The 21,774-nt window shown below is 39.9% G+C and overlaps 1 protein-coding gene across 1 annotated transcript; it reads right to left on the bottom strand.

Moving 5' to 3' along the window:
• Positions 1-5,867: 5,867 nt before the first annotated feature.
• Positions 5,868-6,191, bottom strand: LOC149182458 (uncharacterized). Its single transcript, XM_089414562.1, has one exon. The coding sequence runs from the start codon at positions 6,189-6,191 to the stop codon at positions 5,868-5,870; it is 324 nt and encodes a 107-aa protein (XP_089270688.1).
• Between the last annotated feature and the right edge of the window lie 15,583 nt (positions 6,192-21,774).

Below are 21,774 nucleotides of genomic sequence, written 5' to 3'. Positions count from 1 at the left end.
TCAACCCTTTTTCAACCAAAGATTTGGAAAAGGTTTGTTGATGATACCTTCATCTTATGGTCTCATGGTCTAAACCAATTAGATCTATTTCTTCAACATCTTAACAATCAATCAAGATCCATAAAATTTGCCATGGAATCTAAGATTGATGGTAGCCTTCCCTTCCTTAACGTTCTTATCTCTAAGAAATCTGATGGTTCTTTCTCTCACCAGGTTTTTCCTAACAAAACGCACACTGAACAATATCTTCATGCTTACTCTCATCACTATCGAGCACAGAAGTTGGGGGTTCTAAATTCTCTAGCTACTAGTGCTTTGCGGGTTTCTGATGAAAATCACCTAGAGGATGAGAAAATCCGTCTCCCTAATGTTTTTTTATTGAATGGCTATAGTATATCGGTAGGTATCAAAGCTTTTCAAAAAGCATGCAAAGGTCTGAAGGTTAAGAATGAACCTAGAGAATTTGCTTCCAATGTTCTGCTTCTCTTTATTCAAGGGACTACAAACAAGATTGATCAAGTTCTTAGGAAACACAATGTTTCTTAAACCTTCTGTTAGTGTCGGTCTTGAAGCCCTCCATCAGTGATCAAAGCTCTTTGCATTTGCATAGGTAGGTGTCTCATTAGTGTCAAATTTTGCATCCCGTTAGGCATGCCATAACCCTGATGGAGGAGCTGGTTTATTTATACCCCTCTTGGTTTTGCTGGATCAGGTCATATCAGTCATTAAGCTCTTTCAAGCTTGTCTTGTTTTGTCTTGAGGTCAAAGGTCCTAGGTCTAGGGTTTTGGTCATTCATCTCTGCAAGTTCATGTCTTTGGAAGCCCTTGAGTGCCCAGCAAGCCAGAGGGAGGATTGTAAACATGTTTCTTTGATATTTTCATCATGTACAGTTCATTTTTAACCTTGGATTTAAAAACTTTGTTTTTAAAGCCAAGGTCATGTTAAATTTTTGTAAAAAGAATGAAATTCCAAAAAGTTTTCAAAAGGGCAGCAGTAACCCTGATCCCCTTGCCAAAGTCCCTCAGATGATCTACCTGCAAAAAGAATCAAGTCAAAGCACTCAATGAGTCAAATTCAGGATAAAGGAAACCAAAAATCATTGTTATAAAGTGTCAAAAGAAAAACATTAGAAAGTGGGTTTGTAAATGAAATCTTTTCAAATGAGATTTATAAAAGCCAAAATTCCCTCCTTTCACTCTCATTGTGCATTCTAACGCTTGCAAGAGAGATAGAGAGAGTGATTGAGAGAAAGGAGCGAAAAAGGAGCAATTTCGGGCAGCAGAGAGGGGCACGACCCGTCGAACCAGGTGCGCGACCCGTTGAGAGCTCTTCCACAGTTCAGAAAAGCAACGTGCGCAACCCGTTGGGCAGTGCGCGACCCGTTGGGCGGCCTGCGTGACCCGTTGAACCGCCTTGCTGCAAACTTCAAACCAATTACCTCAAACTCTTTCCAAGCTATCAATTTGCTCGAGGTAGGTGCTCTAAACATGGATTAATTGCTGGTTATGATGGTGGGTGTCATGAACATGTTAAAATGATTAAAATTTTACAAGTGGAACTCCTTATATGGCTGCAATGTTAATGAGCAAATGGTGTTAGGGTTTATGTTGTTTCAAGCTATTTTTCCCTTTGGTTTGTTTCCCTCCTTTCCCTTTCACTCACCCTTATATGTTCATCTCCTTTCCCATATTATTTTACAAATAAAAGGCAAATCTTTCCCCATCCTTAATGACTAAAAATGTAAACCCTACCCCTTTCCCAAAGCATACAAAACCCTAATTTCCCTCTACCGTATACATGTGTAAACAAAGGAAAAATTCATGTGAAAACAAAAGAAAATGTTGATGAATATATCAGCAGGTTTTGTGTATGGTTTCCCTATTTCCCCTATTTATACATGTATGCATATTCCCATGTTCACTTTCATACATGTTTTTTCCCATATGTAATGATCTTTGCAAATGATTTCCCAATTACAAATATGTGTTCCTATATGCATAATGATTTGCACAATTTCCCTTAAAAATTCCCTGTTATATTTATATATTCCCATTCCTTGTTAAAGAATCCCTCCCCTAACATTTCCCTCATTTCTTTTTCCCCTTGAAACAGCATAGATTTCAGCACTTTTTGCAGGCAGAGACAGCAGTTCAGTTTGTCCACTTTGCTCCTAAACCATGTCAAAAACTGAAACTTATGAGCAAAGTGATGACCATTCATCATCTACAGAGGTTGAGGTACAGAGGAGGCCTCGAAAAGGGGGTAAGGGTGGACATCATAAGCGAGAGGAGCCCACCTCTTTGGCAGAATTACAGGCCTGTCCTATGGCAGTCACTTGTTTTCAGTACATGTCTTGTTATCAGTTTTGTGAGAGGATCTCTCGGATTCAACATCACAGAGAGTTGGCTCGCCTCTTTGTTTTACATTTGCATGATGGACATGTCAACCTAGCAGGGGTAGATTTTACATTGACACCCGAGGTGATCTCACATGCTACAGGGATACCGAATGTGGGTGAGGTGTGGCCTAAGCGCAGGTTGCTAGATTTTGTTCACTTTGAGCCCTATGTCTGGCCACCATTCGTGAGACATTTGGCGGGTGTTTTTCCATTCAAATTTCGCCGGAGCAAGTATGCTCCCATCATGAGGCTTATTATGCACTATTTTACCTGTGAGGGCAGATTTTCACAGGTGTACTCATATCACATTCGCCTTTTGATGCATTTCACCCGAGTGAGGATGATGAACATCCCGGTCTTCTTCTTTCATAACATTCAGAGGATGGTGCCCATGTTGCAGAAGAAGACCCCGGCCCAGCAGTACAGGAGCTTATGTCATTATGGTTTGATTCAGCTCATAGTCTTGCATCAGTTGACTCAGCAGGGCATCTCATGGGAGGAGTTCATTTCCCGTGAGTTTTTCACAGCACCACCCCAGCCACATCCAGAGGTCATTCAGGAGGAGGGAGGACCATCTCAGCAGCCTGATATTCCGGTCACTCGACATGTTAGTTCTTCACCTCAGCTCACTTATCAGAGAGGCCATAGGGCCTTATTTGCAACAGCCATGCGAGTACTATCTCCACATCAGGTGGAAGGGGTCTCGCCTTCATCATCAGCACAGCGAGTGTTATCTCCACATCAGGTGGAAGGGGCCTCGCTTTCTTCACCAGCACAGGTACTACAGAGGGGCAAATAGCCCATGATTCATGAGGGTCTGGTGATTGATCTTGAGGCCAGTTCTCCTAGCCAAGAGGCGAAGGAGATCATTCAGCATCTCAGGGCTGAAAATGATGTTTTGCAGAGGAGACTTGAGGGTGCCCAATGGACTATCACTTACCTGGAGCAGCGGAACAAACAATTGGAGGAGGAGAAAGCACTTGATGAGCTATGGAGGATTCGTAGTGACTGAGTCTTGAACCGTAGAAGACCCGGTGATCCATTGCCTGCTGACCGAGAGTCTATGCTCATTCAGGAGAATGCCCACTTGGAGAGGCTGTTGGCTAAGGCCAACCAAGAGAAAAATCTGCTGAGAAACATGAAGAATCACTATTGGGCAAGGATGCATGTATGCAAGGCCAAAATGAAAATGTTCCAAAGGAGGTTGTCTGAGGCTCTTAGGCGGAGGAAGAAGACCAATCCACTCCGTATCTTGGCTGAGGCTTCACTCAAATATCATGGCACTCAATAGCCTAGCCACAGCTCAAATCCCAAAAATTTTGAGAATTTTGGGTAATTTTGGCATTTTTTGGAAATTTACAGGTTTTAGCTCCTCAACGGGTCTCACCCCCGGTGAGACCTTTTGTCATGGCAGCTCCTTTTTGCAAAAACTCGGCATTTCTAAATTTTTCATGCAAAATTACATATACCCATGGATGGACTTGAGTTTTTATGGGGTTTTGGGCCTCCAGAAGGTCAAAATACATGAAAAAATTGACTTTCTGCCCCTTTTTTGAGTTGCAGAAATCAGTCTTGGGATAATTGAGTTTTGACTAGGCAAATGACCTCCAAATTCAAAAATTCCAATTGGGTTGGAAATTAGACTCGTAGACCTTTCCAACGAGCTATCCTGCACCCAATTCGGACACCTGAAAGTGCCTCAAACAGAGCTCCCAATGTGCGCGACCTGTTGAGAAGATGTGCGCGACCCGTTGAGCAGACTTTGCCAGATTTCACTGTACAGCTCGGAAAAGCACAGTTTGACTTGGTTTTACTTTTTGGGGTTGAAGATGATTATCTTTGATGTAATTTTGGTAACTCTAAGACACTTTTACTCTTGCTTAACACTTCTAGAAGATTCATTTGTGTAAAGGGTAAAAATTGAATGTATGAACTGATTTCCAAGTTTATAGAGGCAAGTTGTTTTGACTGCCTATTTTGTAGTGCTTAGTTTAGAAGTGGTTCAAACAGCTCCTAGGATAGTGAGCTCGACCCATGGAGGCAGGGAAAGAGGTTAGATCATCTATATTATGTACTTTCTTGCTCATTTTCATGGTTAGACTCTTGAGGGAGAAGCTATCATTGTATATTTTCACTGTATCTCTGCAATTTTTGGCTAAGGAAGACGAGGGTTTTGCAGTCATCTTTGGGATTCTTGTGGACTCATGTGTTGATGGTGTGTTTCTCAATTTTCTTGTAAGCTTTGTTATGTGATTCATTTCCTTTCTTTACTGCTGCACATTAAACAAATGAAGTGTTAAAGTATGAATTCATGCTAGCCATGCTCTGCTTTTAAATTTGTTTAATTTCAATGTTTTCTACTGTCTAAAGGGAATTCAAAGTCATTTTTTTCTCTCTTTAGCTCCTCATCTTTCATTCCCGATCATCCATCTCACTTTAAGGCATCAATAATGTTTCCTACCTTGCCCCAAGGAACCCCCTGCAGAAACTGTGTCCAATCCCCGCACCCAAAATTGCAATTCCTCAATTTGCCACCAAAAAACCCAAAAAACCCCAAATCAACCTTTCTAATCAGTTTACTAGCCTAATATCAGTGTTATCTTGTTGGTCATCTCATCCCATTGAAGATCTGCCGAGATTGACCAGAGAGAGCCTTCTCTTGCCCCGTAGGGCTAGCTACAAGGCTAAATGGTTTGATGTAGCCTTGAGGTTTACCTTTCTCAACCTGAGGTGAAATTTCAAGCGCTAACACCTTCAATCCCTTAAACACAATTCAAAACTCCCTAAGATCAGTCAAAGACCCGGTGGATCTGAAAGACATGAAAGGTGTGTATTTGATCCCATTTTCCTGTGGGACTCCCTACATTGGAGAAACTAGTCGTTCCATCAATCAAAGGATTTAGGAACGTGCAACTGACATAAAGCATTGTAGGACTCACTCCTCAGCTTTGGCTAAGCATGTGAGGAAGACTAAGCACAACATTAATATTGAGGATTCCCAAGGTATAGCTAAGATTAATCACTTCCATCACCGTAAGTTTAGGGAGGACATTGAGATTGAAAAAATATCTAAGACGCTAAATGGGGATGATGGTTGGAAGGTTAGTCATTGTTGGATCCCCTCTCTTTATTCCTGAATTTATTTATTTATTTTTATTTTTTTTATAAGAACGGATATGGGTTTATATTAGAACTGTGGCTAAAATGCCTTTCATCGGTTACAATAATTCAGGCCAAGCCCATGAACTTTCTTCCACCAAATGATAAAAGGCCCCAAGATTTGGGTGCCAATGTTTCTTACTCGGAACTAGAGAATCTATTTCCGTTATTTTCCCTATCTTATGGACACAAACAAACTGATTTAGTATAATGCAGTAAAACATGAGAAGAAGATTATGGAATGGAGTCCCACTCCTTGATCCCATCTCTCAAGAGAGAGCCAGCTGCAAGAGGCACCGCTCTGTTGGCTTAAGAGTCACCATCCTTATTGTTCTCCGTCAATACATGAAAGAAATTAACAGACTGAAGAGATTTCACCAAAAGTCTGATTCTTGACACCACTCTAGCTAATCTAAGATCAGCATGAGGAGAATTTTCCACTATGACTTTAATAATGGACTGAGAATCTCCAATAACATTTACCTTTGTTAAACCAAGGGCCTTGACATGCTTGAGACCTTGAAGAAGTGCCAAGGCTTCAGCTTGGATCCTTGTGGAGTACCCTATTCGCCAAGCAAAGTTAGTCACAATTCTACCTTCCTTGTTCTTTATAACTCCTCCTGCCCCTGCCATACCGGGGTTTCCTTTCGCTGCCCCTTCAAAGAACATGGTATGCCTGGATTGCCTTGTGAGCCATTCTAATAGTTCATTCTCCTTCCCTCTGAATTGCCATTTTTTTTTTCCTTGTGATGTCTTATTTATCGAGAGAAATGGGGATCCAATGAAGCACCCCAATCTAAGTCCTGTTGACTTAGGTTCAAATCCGACAAATTCTCACCTTGACTTTCTTTCCATTGACTTTTTATCTTGATTATGATGAATTTCGGATTTTGCCCTTCATCTCTGAAAACTCTTCTATTTCTCTATAGCCAAATTTGCCAGCAAATAAATTTTGGCAAGGAGAGCCAAGCAGCCTTAAAGCTTTCATTTTTTGGAAGTCTTTTTGGATAAAAATTCTGCCAGGTTGCAAATAAATCGGAGATAGAAATTGGCAAGATGAACACTCTTTTCCAATGGCTCAAGAGATTCTGCCAGATTTCTACTGAGTATTTGCATTCCAAAATTAAATGGTGGGCATTCTCTTCGCTGTCACAACACAATTGGCATCGTGAGGGTCCATGGAATCCTTTCTTCTTTAACCTGTCCTCAATAAGAATTCCTTTGTGGCATAACAACCAATAGAAAAAATCCACCTTTGGCATGGTCTTGTAACTCCATAGACCTTTCCACACAGCAAGATCTGGTGGAATATGTGGAAGCTCATGCAATGATTTATACCCCTGTGCTATTGTATATGTTCCAGGCTTAGCTCTCCAGCCACGGGCATCCTTCTTCCCAGAACGCAGAGGTGCCTTCCCATTCAACAGCGTGAGCAGAGTGTCCCGATTGTTGGTCAACTCAGCTGGCACAGGCGGTAGGTTCCAACGCAGCCAAGTGTTGCCTGTCCATGTCGAGATGTCCCAAAGTGTAAAGAGCCCGGCACCATCCAACCACGAACACAGTGCTTGAAGGGAGTCATTGCTCGACAGGGGAGGGTACATCATGATACTGTCATCCCAGAGACTGATTTATTTTCCATTGCCGAGTATCCAAAACGTGTTGTTTTTTATTAGAGGAATTGATTTGTGATAGAGTTTTAACAATTGTAATCTGGTGGTGGGCAGGGAATTGTCCAAGCATCTTTTCTGTGCCCTAGTAAAATACTTCTTCCATAATGCTCTTTGCGCCCAACCTGGATGAGGACCAATGATTTTCCAAAAAATCTTAGCTCCCATGGCTATGTTTTGAACACTGAGATCCTTAAAGTTCAGACCTCCTTCATTCAAGGGCTTACATATTTTATCCCGTCTTACCAATGGGATTCTTCTTTCATTGTGATTGCCACCTTTCCAAAAGAATTTGCGAATGAAGGCTTCCATTTTCCTGATGATGCCAGTTGGAGCTAGGATAACAGAGAATTGGAAGATGGGTAGACTATTGAGTACGGATTTGATGAGAACTGTTTTGCCGGCAAGATTTAGCCAAGTGAATCCCCAAGCTTGAATTTTTGCCTTGAAGTTGTCTAGCAGAGGGAACCAGTCTTTGCTGTAGGAAAGTTTGCAGAAGATAGGAAGGCCCAGATAGATAAAGGAAGTCCAATTGAAGGAGTCAAAGAAGCCTAAAGTTGTAGAGATGGCGGTGAGGGTGTTGGAAGAGATATTCCAAAAATAAACATTGCATTTCCCTTTGTTTAAAATGTTGCATGTAGCTTCACAATATTCATCCAGTACTTCCTTGAACCTTGAGGCGGATCGAGCGAAGGTAGCCCCTAGCAAGAGAGTATCACCCACAAACAGAGCATGGTTTACATTTTTAACCCCTCTGGCAATGTTGAGCCCCATGATCTCTTGATCAACCAGCTTCTGATCTAAATAGAAGCTCATGACAGAAACATGGAGGACAAAAAGAAGCGGGGAAAGGGGACAACCCTGCCTGAGTCCTCTTGATGCTTTGAAAAAGTTGGTTGCTCTCCCGTTCATCAAGGGCGGGATCCAAGGATCGGAAATACAAGCTCGAATCCAATTGATAAAGTTCATTCCAAAGCCAAATTTTTGCATGAATTCCCAAAGAAAACTAAGTCTGGCTCGATCAAAAGAATTTGCCAAGTCTACTTTGATTACCATACCTTTCTCTTTGCGTTGTAGGTTTGAACGAATAGCCTCTTGAACTAGGATGAAGTTGTCCACAATCTGTCTCCCTTGAACAAACCCGCCTTGATTCTCCAGAATGATGGCTGGGAGGATACCTTTTAGCCTATTGGTGATCACCTTTGTAATTAATTTATATCCAATGTTGTGAAGAGAGATGGGACGGAACCTATTGAAAGCCTTAGCGCCCTTTTCCTTGGGGATGAGGGCAAGGAAGGCAGAATTGGTGCAGCCCCCTATTTTCTGGCAATTTTGAGATTTCAAGATCATTTTGTAGAGGTCTTTTTCCATAATCTGCTAATAGGATTGGAGGAATCTTGCGGTGAAGCCATCCGGGCCTGGGGCTTTGTCGGGCTCCATTTCGAAGAGAGCATCCTTTATTTCTTTTATAGTGATTTTTGCTTCAAGATGTTGATTCATTGTGGGGGAGATCTTAGTAGGAACCACCCCAAAGAATTTCGAGTTTGGGTCCATCTCTCCTTCTTCACTATAAAGTTTTTTAAAGTGAGTGAAAGTTTCTTTCTTGATGCTCCCGAAATCCTTGTCGATAGAGTTCCCTTCCTTAATTTATGCAATAGAGTTGAAGCTCTTTCTAGGTTGGGCTTATTTGTGGAAGAAGGTGGAATTTTTGTCTCCCGCTTTAAGCCATAGACTCCGAGACTTTTGTCTCCAATATTCTTCCTCCGAGAGGCAAGCTTTATGGAAATTTTGTTGAAGATCGACCTCCTTATCTAATATATCTCTAGTGATTTTAGCATCTTCATTTTGGGCATGATGCTAATCGAATCTGTCTTGGGCCAATTTTCTCTCTATTGCAGGGTTGGGGAGGATTTGGCCCATGATTTTAGGACAACTTTTAGTCTTCTAAGCTTTTCCTCCTAGATGTAGAAGGGAGAGCCCTTCACCAGCATTTTCCAACAATCTTGAAAAGGTTCAGAAACTCAGCATTCTTGACCCAAAGTGAACTGAATCTGAAAGGAATAGGGCCAAGATCGTTGTGATCCAGTATCTCAAGCTTAATAGGCTTATGATCTGAAACGTTGTAAGGGAGGATGTGCATTCTGGACTTGAGACCAAGAAAAATAAAGGAACTTTGCACCAAAAATCTATCAAGCCTTGCAGTAATGTGGCCGGGGCCTATTCTTTTATTAGACCAAGTGTACTTACCATTGGAAGGAGAGATGTCGAGCAGATCCCAGTCCTACATGAGATCCTCCACCCACTCCCTTGTTGGATCCCTTATGATACTACCTCCTTGCTTTTCCTCTGCATGCAAGGTGATATTTAGATCTCCAGCAACTATGATGTTTTCCAAATTCTCTAATTCCGACACATGCCTGATGGAGTCCCAACAGGCCCTTTTCTCCCCTGCATTTACTGGGACATAAACATTGAAGAGACAAATGCCTCCCTCGAGTCCACGTGTTGTAGCTTCAGAAACAACAAATGGGTATTGAGGATCTCTGTAACCAACAAATACTTGGATTTATTCCAGAGAGAGCCCAACCCCCTAGAGGCTCCCCATGCTGAGACGGCTTGACCTTTGCCTTCCTTCCAATTTTTTTTACTGATTTGGAGAAACTAGTTGTCCTACATTTTTGTCTTCTGAATTAGAAGAATATCTGGGGCTTCTATTCTTATGAGACTTTTCATTACTTCTTCTTTCACTCTACTCCCCATTCCTCTACAATTCCAAGAGACTATCTTCATCATCTATTTTTATGTTGGTGGGCCCCCTTGGAACCCTGTGCCTGATTTCTTGTCACATTCGAATTTTTAGCAAGGAGTTTCTCTGGAGTGGGCTGACTCCCCTAAAGCTTGTCTTTGTAGGTTTCCTGTTCTCTCTTTTCTCTAACATATTTGCAACCCCGTGACGATCTTCTGACCGATGTTTGTGAATCTCCTATTTCCCCTTCCTTCTCTGATTCCTCCGAGACTTGTTCCTCCTCGTTGGCTTCTACTTGTTTTTCCTTATGTCTTTCAGTAACACTTTCTCCTGGCCTTGATCCTGTTGAGGTCCCTTTATCTTGGGTTTTATCTTGCATGTCCTCTTCCTATGGAACCTCTTCTACAGAGCTTAAGATCTCGTACCTATTTTCTTGGCTTTTCTGTGGAGGTCCATTTTGGGCAGAGGCCGACTGAGGGCCTTGGCCATTTGGGGCCCCAGTTTTCTTGTGGGAGTTCTTTGTCCTCTTAACTTGATTCAAATCATCCTCCTTCCCTTTCTCTGCTTCTCCTTTATTTATGCACCCTGTAGCAAAATGGCCGTAGATGTGACATTTGCGGCACTTGAATGGGATTTGCTCGTAATCCAGCTTTTGCACATGCGTCCAGCTACCAACATTTATTTTTCTGGCCTCCGGAAGTCCCACCTCTAAGTCGACCTCAACACATCTCTAAGCGCAGTCATACTAATCCTTGTTGTTTGCCCTGTAGATGAATTTTCCTAGGGCATTACCTATGTGCTTGAGGGAATCCCAGTTCCAATAGTGCACTGGGAGATTCGGGAGCCGAACCCAAACAGGGACTGCCGTCGGAACGTCCATGACAAGATCGAAGTAAAGGGTCCACTTGTTGAGGTAGAGGCCCTGGGGTCCCATGAAATAGGGACCATTCCTTAAAATCAGGTATTTATCCTCCTTTATGTTGAATTCAAACAGGAAGTAGCCTCTTCCCATGAAGTATGAAGTTACGTTGTTCTTGATCAGAGGGATCTAGTTCTTGACAACCCAGATCTCCGTCGATTTTGGAGAGGGCCAAAGGCCCGTGAACTGACCCACTAGGGCTTGATCTGCCAGGGACAAGGTGACCTGCATCGGGCCCTCAGGAGGAAGGGTGACCTTTGGTACATCCTCAAGCTTTTTGACAAACTTGGCGGCTTCTAACTTCTTCTTCTTAGGAAAAGAAGCTAGCAGAGAGTTGAATGCAGCTTTCGTGGCAGGGGGAGGAGGTGGCGAAGGAGAAAGAGGCGATCCCTGGGTCTCCATGATCGTGAGGCCCGCACAGCAAGAAGATCTAATCAAAGGCTACTGCTATCCCCAGTTGCGCTTTGACAAGCAGCAGGGAGACGGTGCATCTCACAGCCGAAGAGGGAATCACTAGCACGATCATATCAGAGCACTTTCAGAAACGGTGCTGAGGGGTGTGAGGCCCAAACCGCGAGCAGGATCGGCCGAGGAGGTTGCAGCCCTAGCTGCGCGCAGAGTAGTAACGCAATAGCTTGGAGGCGGAACGAAAAAAATTCGGGTCTTCGGGGAAGGAAAATTTTATATTTATTATTATTATTATTATTATTAATTATTCCCCTGTTTATTTTTTGGAATAATAACAAATGGTATTACATTAACTAAAAATATTTTAATAACAAAATAATTGAAATTATTTTACTCGCCTATATATTAAATAAATAAATTTTCCTCTTTTTTATTTTATTTTTTCTTGACTTCTTTCTCTGAGTTAATATCTATATTAAATGTTCTAAGTCTTGTAATTTTTTATTTTTTTCTTGCATTATTCCTTGACTTTTTAGTTAATTTTCTTGCCTTCCACTTTTTTTGTAAATTTGTTTGGAATAATAGTAATAATAATAAATATAATAATATATATTTTCTAATTTTTATTTTAGGATTATTTCCTATTTTTAAGGTTTTTTTATTATTTTTATATTCTTCTAACATTCATAATAAATTACAAATTTAATTGTTGGGATTAATCTGTTGCATCTCTACTATTTATTGTTTCTGTGTTTTGGCTATCCATCCAGGGCCTGATGATGAACCACAATAAGTGGTCTGAAACACGTCGACTTTGTAATCTAAATATGATTTTGTCCGAAAATATTTGATATAGCCATAGACATCTGAAACTTCAGTAAAATTGGGAGACAACATCATGATGGCATTGGTACGATTGGGCCTAGTTGATAAGAAATCTTTGCCCTTGGCTTTGTGAGTCATCACATGCTCGAGTTTGTCTTCTTGAATTGTAGCGTTGCCCCACTATGGACTAGAATAAGGACCGGGATCAACAAAAGTATAAACCCGAGAAACTATTTTACTAGTACAACAATCTTAGTTTCCCTTCGGGTTCAAATTGTTCCCAAGCCTTTTCACAAAATTAGCGGAGAAAGGTGCCTTTTGACTTAGAAGATTTGCATTTGAATTTATTTAAAGAAAATGCTTCAGTTCACAACCCAAATCTGAAGGGAGGGATTTGTTGAGCTTGTTTTTGTTCAATGACAAGGCACTTATATTGCCGAGAGTGGACACAGATTTGGGTGTGTATACCTTGTGCCCTGCATAAGAAAGGCTTAGCTCATATGGTCAAGGTAGAGATCCAAAAAAATATGTTGTGGAAGAGTTTAGGTGAATGGGATGAACCATTAGCTGTTGAATATTTCTATAATACTTTAAGATATAAGGCAAAGTTTCATTATGTTGGTTCTATTTAAAGCTAAAGGAGATAAGTTATGACACCTTCCAAGCACCAGAGGAAAGCTTCCTGAAAGATTGTTGAAGCTAAAATCTAGGTTTTGCAACAATATCAAGCACCCAATAGATGGGGGAAGAGGTCCTTGTAGCTTATTTTCATTGATGTCAAGGAGGGAGAGGTTTTTGAGGCCTTCAAACTCAACTATAATTTTTCCTGTGAGCTTATTGTAATAGAGATCCAAATGTTTCAACTTTTTTAGTTTTCCAATCTCCAATGGGATATTTCAATTCTAGACATTCTGAGGTAGACTCAAAATTTACAATTTAAGCAATCATGTAGACTCTCTAGGTATTGAGCCAAGCAAAAGCATTATTGGATTTGAATACCATATTTTCCAAAGATGAGGATAATATAATAGTCCTCTGGCCCTTGGGAAGCTCGACCTGTAAGGGAGCATCGGTGTTGTTAGTTACCTATTAGGGGTGGATCTCTCCAGCTTTATTAACTGTGGATTTGTTGTTAGCAGTCCTCTTATTATCACCCATTGTGGGGGGGAGGTCTTGTAATGAAAGATTGTAATAGACAGCTTGATGTAGGGGAGGGATATTCTAATCCCAGGCCAAGTCAAGCTACATGTATGAAATTTTCAAGCTTATTAGTTATTTTATTTCCTTCTCGTCAAATGTGAGTAAGCATGGGAGAAGGAATGCAACACGGGAGTGAGGCTACTTTTGCGATTTTGGCTGTCAATCTCCAAATGTGAGAGCCTTTAAAGGGATTGGTGACACAATGGATTTTCCTGAAGATATAAATTATCAATTCGAAGTCACCTTCAATGATGAGCTTGTGGTACCTGTTACGAATTAATCAAGAGTCCCTGTTGTAGAGCCCATAGCTCTACAACATTGTTAGAGGTATGGCCAATAACACTTGCGTATATGTGGAGAATTTGACCTAAAAAATCCTAAAGACTCCTCCATAGCTAGCTTGACTAGGTTTTATCTTTAAGGCCTTGTCAAAGTTGAGCTTTATCAAATCCTAGGGAGGTGGGGACCAGATCGTTGGGATGGAGGGAGAGGTATTGCACCTGCTAACAACCGGGGGGGAGCATTTGGATTTAAACCCAAAGTTGTAAGAATTGGTTTTTCCTAGCTGTTGTAGTTCTAGTCCTCTATGGACCAAGGGATGATGCAGGTGGTTTGTTTTAGCTTCCAAGGGATGGCTTGTCATACAAAAATCAAGTGAAGAGGCCACGTCTTTGAAGAGTCGCCAATTACACTCCTTCCATATTTCCCATAGGAGGAAGCCAAGACTAAGCTACCAAGATCTTTTGATGATTTGATCTTTTAAGGGAAAATTTCTCGAGTTTGTAAGAGAAGAAGCGATATTGGCTACTACTATGTTTGTTTGTCAAAAGGCTACAACAAGGCGATTCCAAATTTCAAAGGAAAAGGAACAACTATCAAAGATATGATTATTGTCCTCAGGGTTGGAATGCCAAAATTAATATATAGAAGGACCTTGGAATCCTCACTTTTGTAGTTTGTCATAGGTCAAGGTTTTGTTCCATAAGAGGAGTCATAGAAAAAATGTTACCTTTGGCTAGTTCTTGAGTTTCCATAGTTTGGACTAGATTTTGCAATCATCAATGCATTGACTTCGGGTCATACATCTTCTTGCTTCATGAATGTTGAAGTTGCCCAAGGGGCAGTACCCCCATCTTGGAATATTGTCTCCCTCCTAATTTTCAATTTTTCTTTTGGACAGTTCATTGGGGAAGTGAGTTGTTTCTTGCTAGGAAAAGGAGTGAACTCTCTGAGAGTAGTTGTGCCACTCTCGTCAAAAATAGTTATAGGGCTGTAATTTCTAATAATGAGAAACCTTGGTGTAACCTTGAAAGATGATGTTTTCTTTTGCCTGTTAAAGGTGCTCATTGGCTAGGAGGTGTGATCATTGATTTTAGGAGTATTCCCAAAAGATTCTAGTGTTTCCATTGCAAATTTCCTAAGAAAAGTGACCTTGTACTAGTTGTTTGTTTTTCCAAGTAGCATTCAAAATATGATACCTTGTGATACTTCCATCCATTTGAATGAGTTGCAATGCAAGAGTGTGGGTGGCATATTTGTTCTTCCACATTTAAATCCATTGGGCACTTAGTAATTTTAGCCAACTCCGCCAAGTTTTAGCCCTAAGAGTTAGGCTTAAGGTATTGGGGTCCGAAAGCCCAACGCCACCTTTTTCCTTTGGTTGACAGAGTTTATCCCAGGTGACTAGAGCCCATATTCATTCGCATTTGGCACCACCCCAAAGAAAGGAATGCTAAATATTTTTGAGCTTATTGATGATTATTTTTGGAGTTGCCATGGATGAAAGAAGGTAGGTTGGGATGGATTGCAGAACATATTTGAGCAGGGCAAGGCAGCAAACAATGTTGAGAGCTTGGAAGGTTCAGCTAGAGCTTTTCAAATTTCAAAATAAGGTCTTCCAAAATTGTTTTCTTTAAGGGGTTAGTTGTTAAAGGGACCCATAGATATTTGGATGGGATGGAGCTCAATTGAATACCAATGAGACAAGAAATATGGGATTGGACTGCAGGAGGGGTATTGAAGAAGAAAAGTTGGGATTTAGATAAGTTTATGGGCATTTCTAAAGCTTCAGAGAAGGATTGCAAAATGTTCATGAAGGTGGTGGCTTTGTTGACTGAGGGAGTTCCCATAAGAAGTGTGTCTTCGACGAATTGTTGATGTGTAGTTCACTACAGAGGTGTGCTAGGGGGTAGGCCTTGAAGTTGTCCTCAAGATAGAGCATGTTTAATACTTTTCCCTGGGACTTTTTCCATAAGAAGAAAGATATAAGGGGATATGGGTTCACCTTTTATGATACCACGCCTGGGCGCAAAGGTGGGAGAAGGAGAGTCATTGAGGAGAATAAAGAAGAAAGCTTTAGAGTGGAGAGTCATTATCTAATGAATCAATTTTTATGAAACCCAAAAACTGTTAGAATATGGAAAATGAATTGTCACCGAAGCTTATCAAAGGTTTTGGACATATCTAGGTTAATGAGCATGCCAGGGCACTTGAGGGAGTGAAGAGAATGAATGTTCTCATGGGCAAGGATAATGTTGTCCAGAATTTGGAGGCCTTCGATATAGTTAATTTTTGGGTGGAAACGAGGGAGGGAAGGAGGGGTTTCATTCGGTTGGTAATAACTTTGGAGATGATTTTATAAATGACATTACAAAGATAAATGGGGTAGAAGTCAAAGAGTGAAGTAGATTTGGAGGATTTATGAATGAGGGTGATGAACGTAGCATCCAACGCATAAAGGACGAAGACTGAGTGATGGGAATCCTCAATCGCCTACCAAATATCATGCCCTAGGATTTTCCAGTAGGCTTGGTAGACATTTGTGATGAATCTATCAAGTCCTCGGTATTTTCCCTTGGGCATTTCCATGACAGTAGTTTCAACCTCTTGAAAATTAATTTCTCTTAGAAGAAGAGATTTTTTTCTTACGAGACTAATTTGGGAATGTTTCTGGTGATCTTGTGGATAAAAGGTCTTCAGTCAGGGGTAGATTCTATGAGTAGGTTTTGAAAGTAATATGTGATCTCAGTCATAATATCCTCATGGTCCTCCAATTTTTGATTGAGTGAATTATGGATGCTTAGAATATGATTTTGGTATCTGTGGTCAATCATGGAATATATATATATATATATATATATATATATATATATATATTCGCCTTCTTTGAGGCATGATATGTAGGATTTTTGTCGCAAGAGAATTTCTTCTTGAGAGATTCATTCATCTAGCCTTTGTTGAAAAGAGGCTTCTTTAGAAATTAATTTTGCACAACGACCTTTTGTTATTATGGTTTGTTATATGTTGATCATGGCCTATTCTAGTTGTTGTTTTTCCTTGAGAATATTACTAGAGCTTTTGAGATTCGAGTCTTTCAAATTTTGTTTTAGTAGCTTGAGTCTTTGTTGAAAGCAAAACATGGCAGTACCTGAGATAGAGGCTGAGGTTGTCCAGCAATATTCTACATTGGAGAGGAATTCAGTGTGTCAAAGCCAAAAATCTTCAATTCATAATGGTTTATTCCTTGGTGAACTGGACCAATAGAAAAAAGGAACAATTGGCCAATGATCAGATCCATGACTAAGAAGAATTGACACTTCAAAGTTGATGTTAGATAGAAGTAGAGATTCAAAGATGAGGAAATGGTCATGTATTGAGGTAACTTATGAAGAGTCTCCTCTTCTATTGTTCCAAGTATAGAGACCATTAATTGTGGGAAGGTCCACAAAACTGGAGCCATTAATGAAATCATTGAATAGGGAGATTTCTTCATCTAATTTCCAAATTCCCCCTTTTTTCTCTTGGAGATTGTGAAGGAGGTTGAACTCTTGCCCCAGTATCCGGTGCAAATTGGAAATCAACTTGTAGGTTGAATGCAAATGTTGAAGAAAGAGTCTATTGTTCGCAATGGAATTGGCACCATAGATATTTGAGATCATGCCAAATTTAGAAAAGCCAATAGGCTAGAAGCAGGTAGTGAGAATTTTCGGAATGGAGAAGGAGTATTTAAGGGAAACAATGAGGGGGTTCCATACAATAGCCATACCACCTGAGGAACCTTGAGTGCTTTAGGCTAGGTGATCACTATTTTTCCATATGTGTCAAAGCATGTGAGAGAGGGAATCAGAAGAGCATTTGGCTTCTTAGATTAGCAGGATGTCATATTTTTCCTGGAGTATTTTGTGTTTCAGGAGACTTAGCTTGGATTTATCATTGAGGCCTTGAGCATTCCATGAAATAACTTTAATCATTGGGAAGGGTTGGAACTGTGGAATATGACATGCATGGGGGCTACTTTCCCAATGTTGACAAGTTAATCTCCAAGTTCTTGAACGAGTTGACAGTTGGTTTTTAGGCCTTTTTTCTTTGGTTCCTTTACAATGTTTAGAGGATTTTTAAAAGCATTTATTTTAACACCCCCAGAAGAGAAGGGAAAATAAATGGGGGAGGAAGTACCTAGGCTTCGAGCCTATTGAAGAAGTAAGTCCTTATGCTTGAGAAAGGATTTGATGAAAATCTTGGCTTACTCTTATGGGATGGAGGTTGGATCTTTGTTCTTCCATTCTTCGGTCATTTCTTAGAGGTCAATGTCTTAGAGCTACATGTCCTTGGCCTCATTTGCTTATGAGGGTTCTTAATTTTTATGATCCATTTTTGTGTCAGCTTAATGAGGCTGTGTTAGAGGAATGTTAGTTATGATACTAGAGGATTGAGGATTTGATTGTTCTTCAATATGAGTCTTTTTTGTTATTTTTGGTTGTTTTTCTCCTTATCTTGAATATGCTAGAGAATTATATATCTATTTTTTCTTATATTTATTTGGTCATTGATGTCTTATGTGGGATTTTTTGCAATTTTACACGGATTGGTAATTCTGGTGAATCCTCCTTGGTCTGGCATTTAATCACCTTGTGTTGTTTTCTTTTCCTGGTTGGTGTACATTCTCTTAAAAGGTGGCCATATTCATGATAGTGATGACATCGAAAAGGAATTTTCTCATAGTCGATGAGTTGTGCCCATGTGATGTCCTCGTTGCTAAGATAGATGATGGTAAGGAGAGGATTAGATAGATCTAAGGAGACGCAAAGACAAGAATAGGTAGTATATTGTCCCTACTTTGTGGTGTCTGAGACCATGAAAAATGCCCTAATTTTTTTCCAATATGCTCGAGTATCTCCATATCCCAAAACTATCGTGCAAGGGAATATAGATGGATCCATACTGGAACTGAAGGAAAGTCTTCTTGCTTAGGATTGAATCAAGGAAACTAGGGTTTCATCAACAAGCCGACTGAGTTCAGGAAATAAGGGACACCCTAAAAATATTTTGTCTCGATATTCGATGTTATTAAAAATGGTAGTGGAAAAACCTCTTGTGCCAAGTTTTAGTTCAATGTCTCCCTTTAGAACCCAGTTCTTTTTTATCCAGTTTAAGAGAACCTTTTATGGAGGCCGTGATTTGATAAAGTTGCATATTATCGTACGCTCCCACCTGTGTTCCACTCTTGCCCCAATTTTATGGGTGGGGATTTCTAATATAGGACTGTTGGTTGTTTGTAGCAAGTAGGATCCATTGATCGTGGAGTTTTTTGTTAAGATAGAGGTTGTCTATGTCCAAGCAATTTCTTTTCCAGGTGTTGAAGATATTGTACTTGCTGGTGTATTACTAGACTTGCATGCAGGCTATGGGTTATATCGACTGGCCACTACGTTGCAAAAGGAGGAACTACCTCCTCCCCCTAAGGGGGAGCCATGGGAGAAATCAGGTTCAGGGTGATGCAAAGGTTTAGAAGATTGAAACCCTAGAAATATCAAGGAACATAGTTATTACTACTAAAATTGAAGTTTTTTCTCTAGTTTATTTTACAAAATGGCAAACCAGAATAGAATTCAGTATATTTTGATGCATACTCTTGAATTCCAGTAATAGAATCTTCACCTTTATCAAAATTAAAATAAAATTGTACCACCTGGACTTAAAGAGAACATATTTGGAGGATTTGAAGATTAACTCTAGTATATCTTATGCACAACCATGATATCTAAGATCATATGTGAGTAGGATATATTAATCACTTGGGATATAGCAACCATTGCAATCTCATAATATCTTACAAGGAAAAATATGAGTTGTTACAATATTTATGGGAAAACATATTTACTTTTTACTCATACCTAAATTTATGCAAAGAATTTTACAAATTATGGTGGGCATTAATTCCTGGTAAATTTGTTTAATTACTAATTTTTTTTACTTCTCCTAAATTACATAAATTATGGAGGAACAATTTAACATAGTCAAGCACCGTGTGGGTAGATTATATCCTAGTTCCAATGGAATAAAATACAAATTTTAATATGAGGAGAGATTTAACCTCATAACACCAATAAGTAAATGGTTAAAGAATATGTTTGGAGTGAATAAGGACATATATCCACTAGTGTTCATAAGAAATTAACCTAGGAGTTTTAAAAGGCCTCTTAGAGGATTCTCCAAGGGTAAAGTAATTATCTAATATCTTCTAAAAATTTTGGACCATGTTTGTGCCACTTGAATTTGGATCAATTGGTATCTTAGCTAAGATGAAGTATTCTTGATTAATTGATATCGTAGAATAAGGTTGAACTAAGCTTTATAGACCATAGTAGCAGGACCAAGGTAAGGGCTCACATTCAAGCCTTATTGGGCAGTTTAAGGAACAAAGTTGAAAGATACTCCAAATCTAGAGGAAGTTGAGGAGAAAGGTTTCCAGTGATGTGATTCGCAGGGTTTCAATGAAATTTGGAAGTGATATTGGGGATTATGAACCCTATAAGACAAGAAGTATTAGATAAGAAAGCCATAGGGTTTGTGGATAAAACCATAGAGTTAAACCTAGATGGATGTTTTTTCTGAAAGAAGAAACCCCAACTCATGCCTGAAAGGAAAGGAAAGCAACATGTTGATGATGAGGACAAGGATGAGCATTCCTAGCTTGATAATATTACAAGTTTCTTGCAAAAAGGTAAGCATCAAAAAGGAGTTGACAATTCCCTACAACCCTCACCTTAAAAGGAACTCCTAATGAGGGTTGCATGTACATAGTGAAGGTTGTCAAGGCTCTAGCAGCAAATGCAAGCATCGGGAAGAATAAAGGAAAGTTTATGACAAGAGGATTCTCTTAGGGTGGAGCAAAAACTTAGCTAGAGAGATTTATGTTCAAGAGGGAGAAATATAACAAGACATCTAGAACCATTCCAGACAACTATAATAAATTTTATTTTAGAGGGTCAAGTAGAATGGAATGATGAAGCTTACTTATGATCCAAAGGGTCTGTCATAATGATGATGAGTAGAAGTCTCCCAAGGATGTGAATTAATGTCCTAATGTACCTATGGAACATCCTTTAGATCATCGGGAAGAGCCAAAATATCCCATTGATCTAGTGGACCCACTTAGGGTCATTGTTCCATAATCCAAGAAGAGGTCGACATAGCTTCGAAGTACATTGAAGGATGCAAAGAGACAAGCAGATCCTTCTGGCACTTTCGGGGAAATAAAACATCCTAAGAAGTACTCAATATATGCAGTAATGATGAGTCACATCATTGATTCTGAGCCTTCCAACTATAAGGAGGCAACAAGGAAGCAAGTTTGGAAGGATGCCATGATGGAGGAATATCAATCCATCCTAAAGAATGATGTGAGGTAAATTGTGTCGATACCTAAGGAGAAGTCAATTGTGACTTCCAATTTGATCTACAAGATCTATCATGCAATATATGGCAGCATAGAAAATTACAAAGTGAGATTCATGACAAGTAGGTTACCCCATAAAGAGGGAGAAGATCGTGACAAGACATTTGCTCTAGTTGTGAGTTACACTTTTGTTAGAATTATTATTTTTATTGTTCGCAGGATTGTTTGACCAAGTGTAAGATATGACTGTGATGAAGGGGATTTGATGAGCTTAGGGTTTACCAAGAGTAATGCAAATCCCAACCTTTACTACAAGGTTGAAGATGGTTGCCCCTTGATATTGGTACTATATGTAGATGAAATGTTTCTTACAGGGGATGAGAAGCTCATAGATGAATGCAAAAGGGAGCTCACTTCAATGTCTAAAATGAAGGATTTGGGTTTAATGCACTATTTCTTGGGATTAGAAGTGTGGAAGAGACCATATGAGATCTTTCTTATCTCAGGGAAGTATACAATTGAGATACTGTAAAGATCCAGGATGATGGACTGCAAGTCCATGACCACACCTATGGTTATGATTCTGAAGTTCTTGAGTGATTCTTCTTCAGATTTGGTTGATCACACGATGTACAAACAATTGATCAGATTCTTGATGTGCCTAGTCATTACTAGGCTAGATATATGATTTGTGTTGAGAAATCAATGCTTATAGAAATTAGGGTTTGATTCCTCCCACTTGATAATTACTTGTGATTTATCGTTGATTCTTT

Source organism: Pinus tabuliformis, chromosome 3_2, assembly GCF_031772625.1.
Source record: "Pinus tabuliformis cultivar Carrire ecotype Pingquan chromosome 3_2, CPIR1, whole genome shotgun sequence".
In the NCBI taxonomy this organism is placed as follows: domain Eukaryota; kingdom Viridiplantae; phylum Streptophyta; class Pinopsida; order Pinales; family Pinaceae; genus Pinus; species Pinus tabuliformis.
This window is presented reverse-complemented; position numbering and strand designations above follow the sequence as displayed.

Coding starts and splice junctions, on each gene's coding strand:
- LOC149182458 (XM_089414562.1), bottom strand. CDS start 6,191: ATGGCAGGGGCAGGAGGAGTTATAAAGAACAAGGAAGGTAGAATTGTG.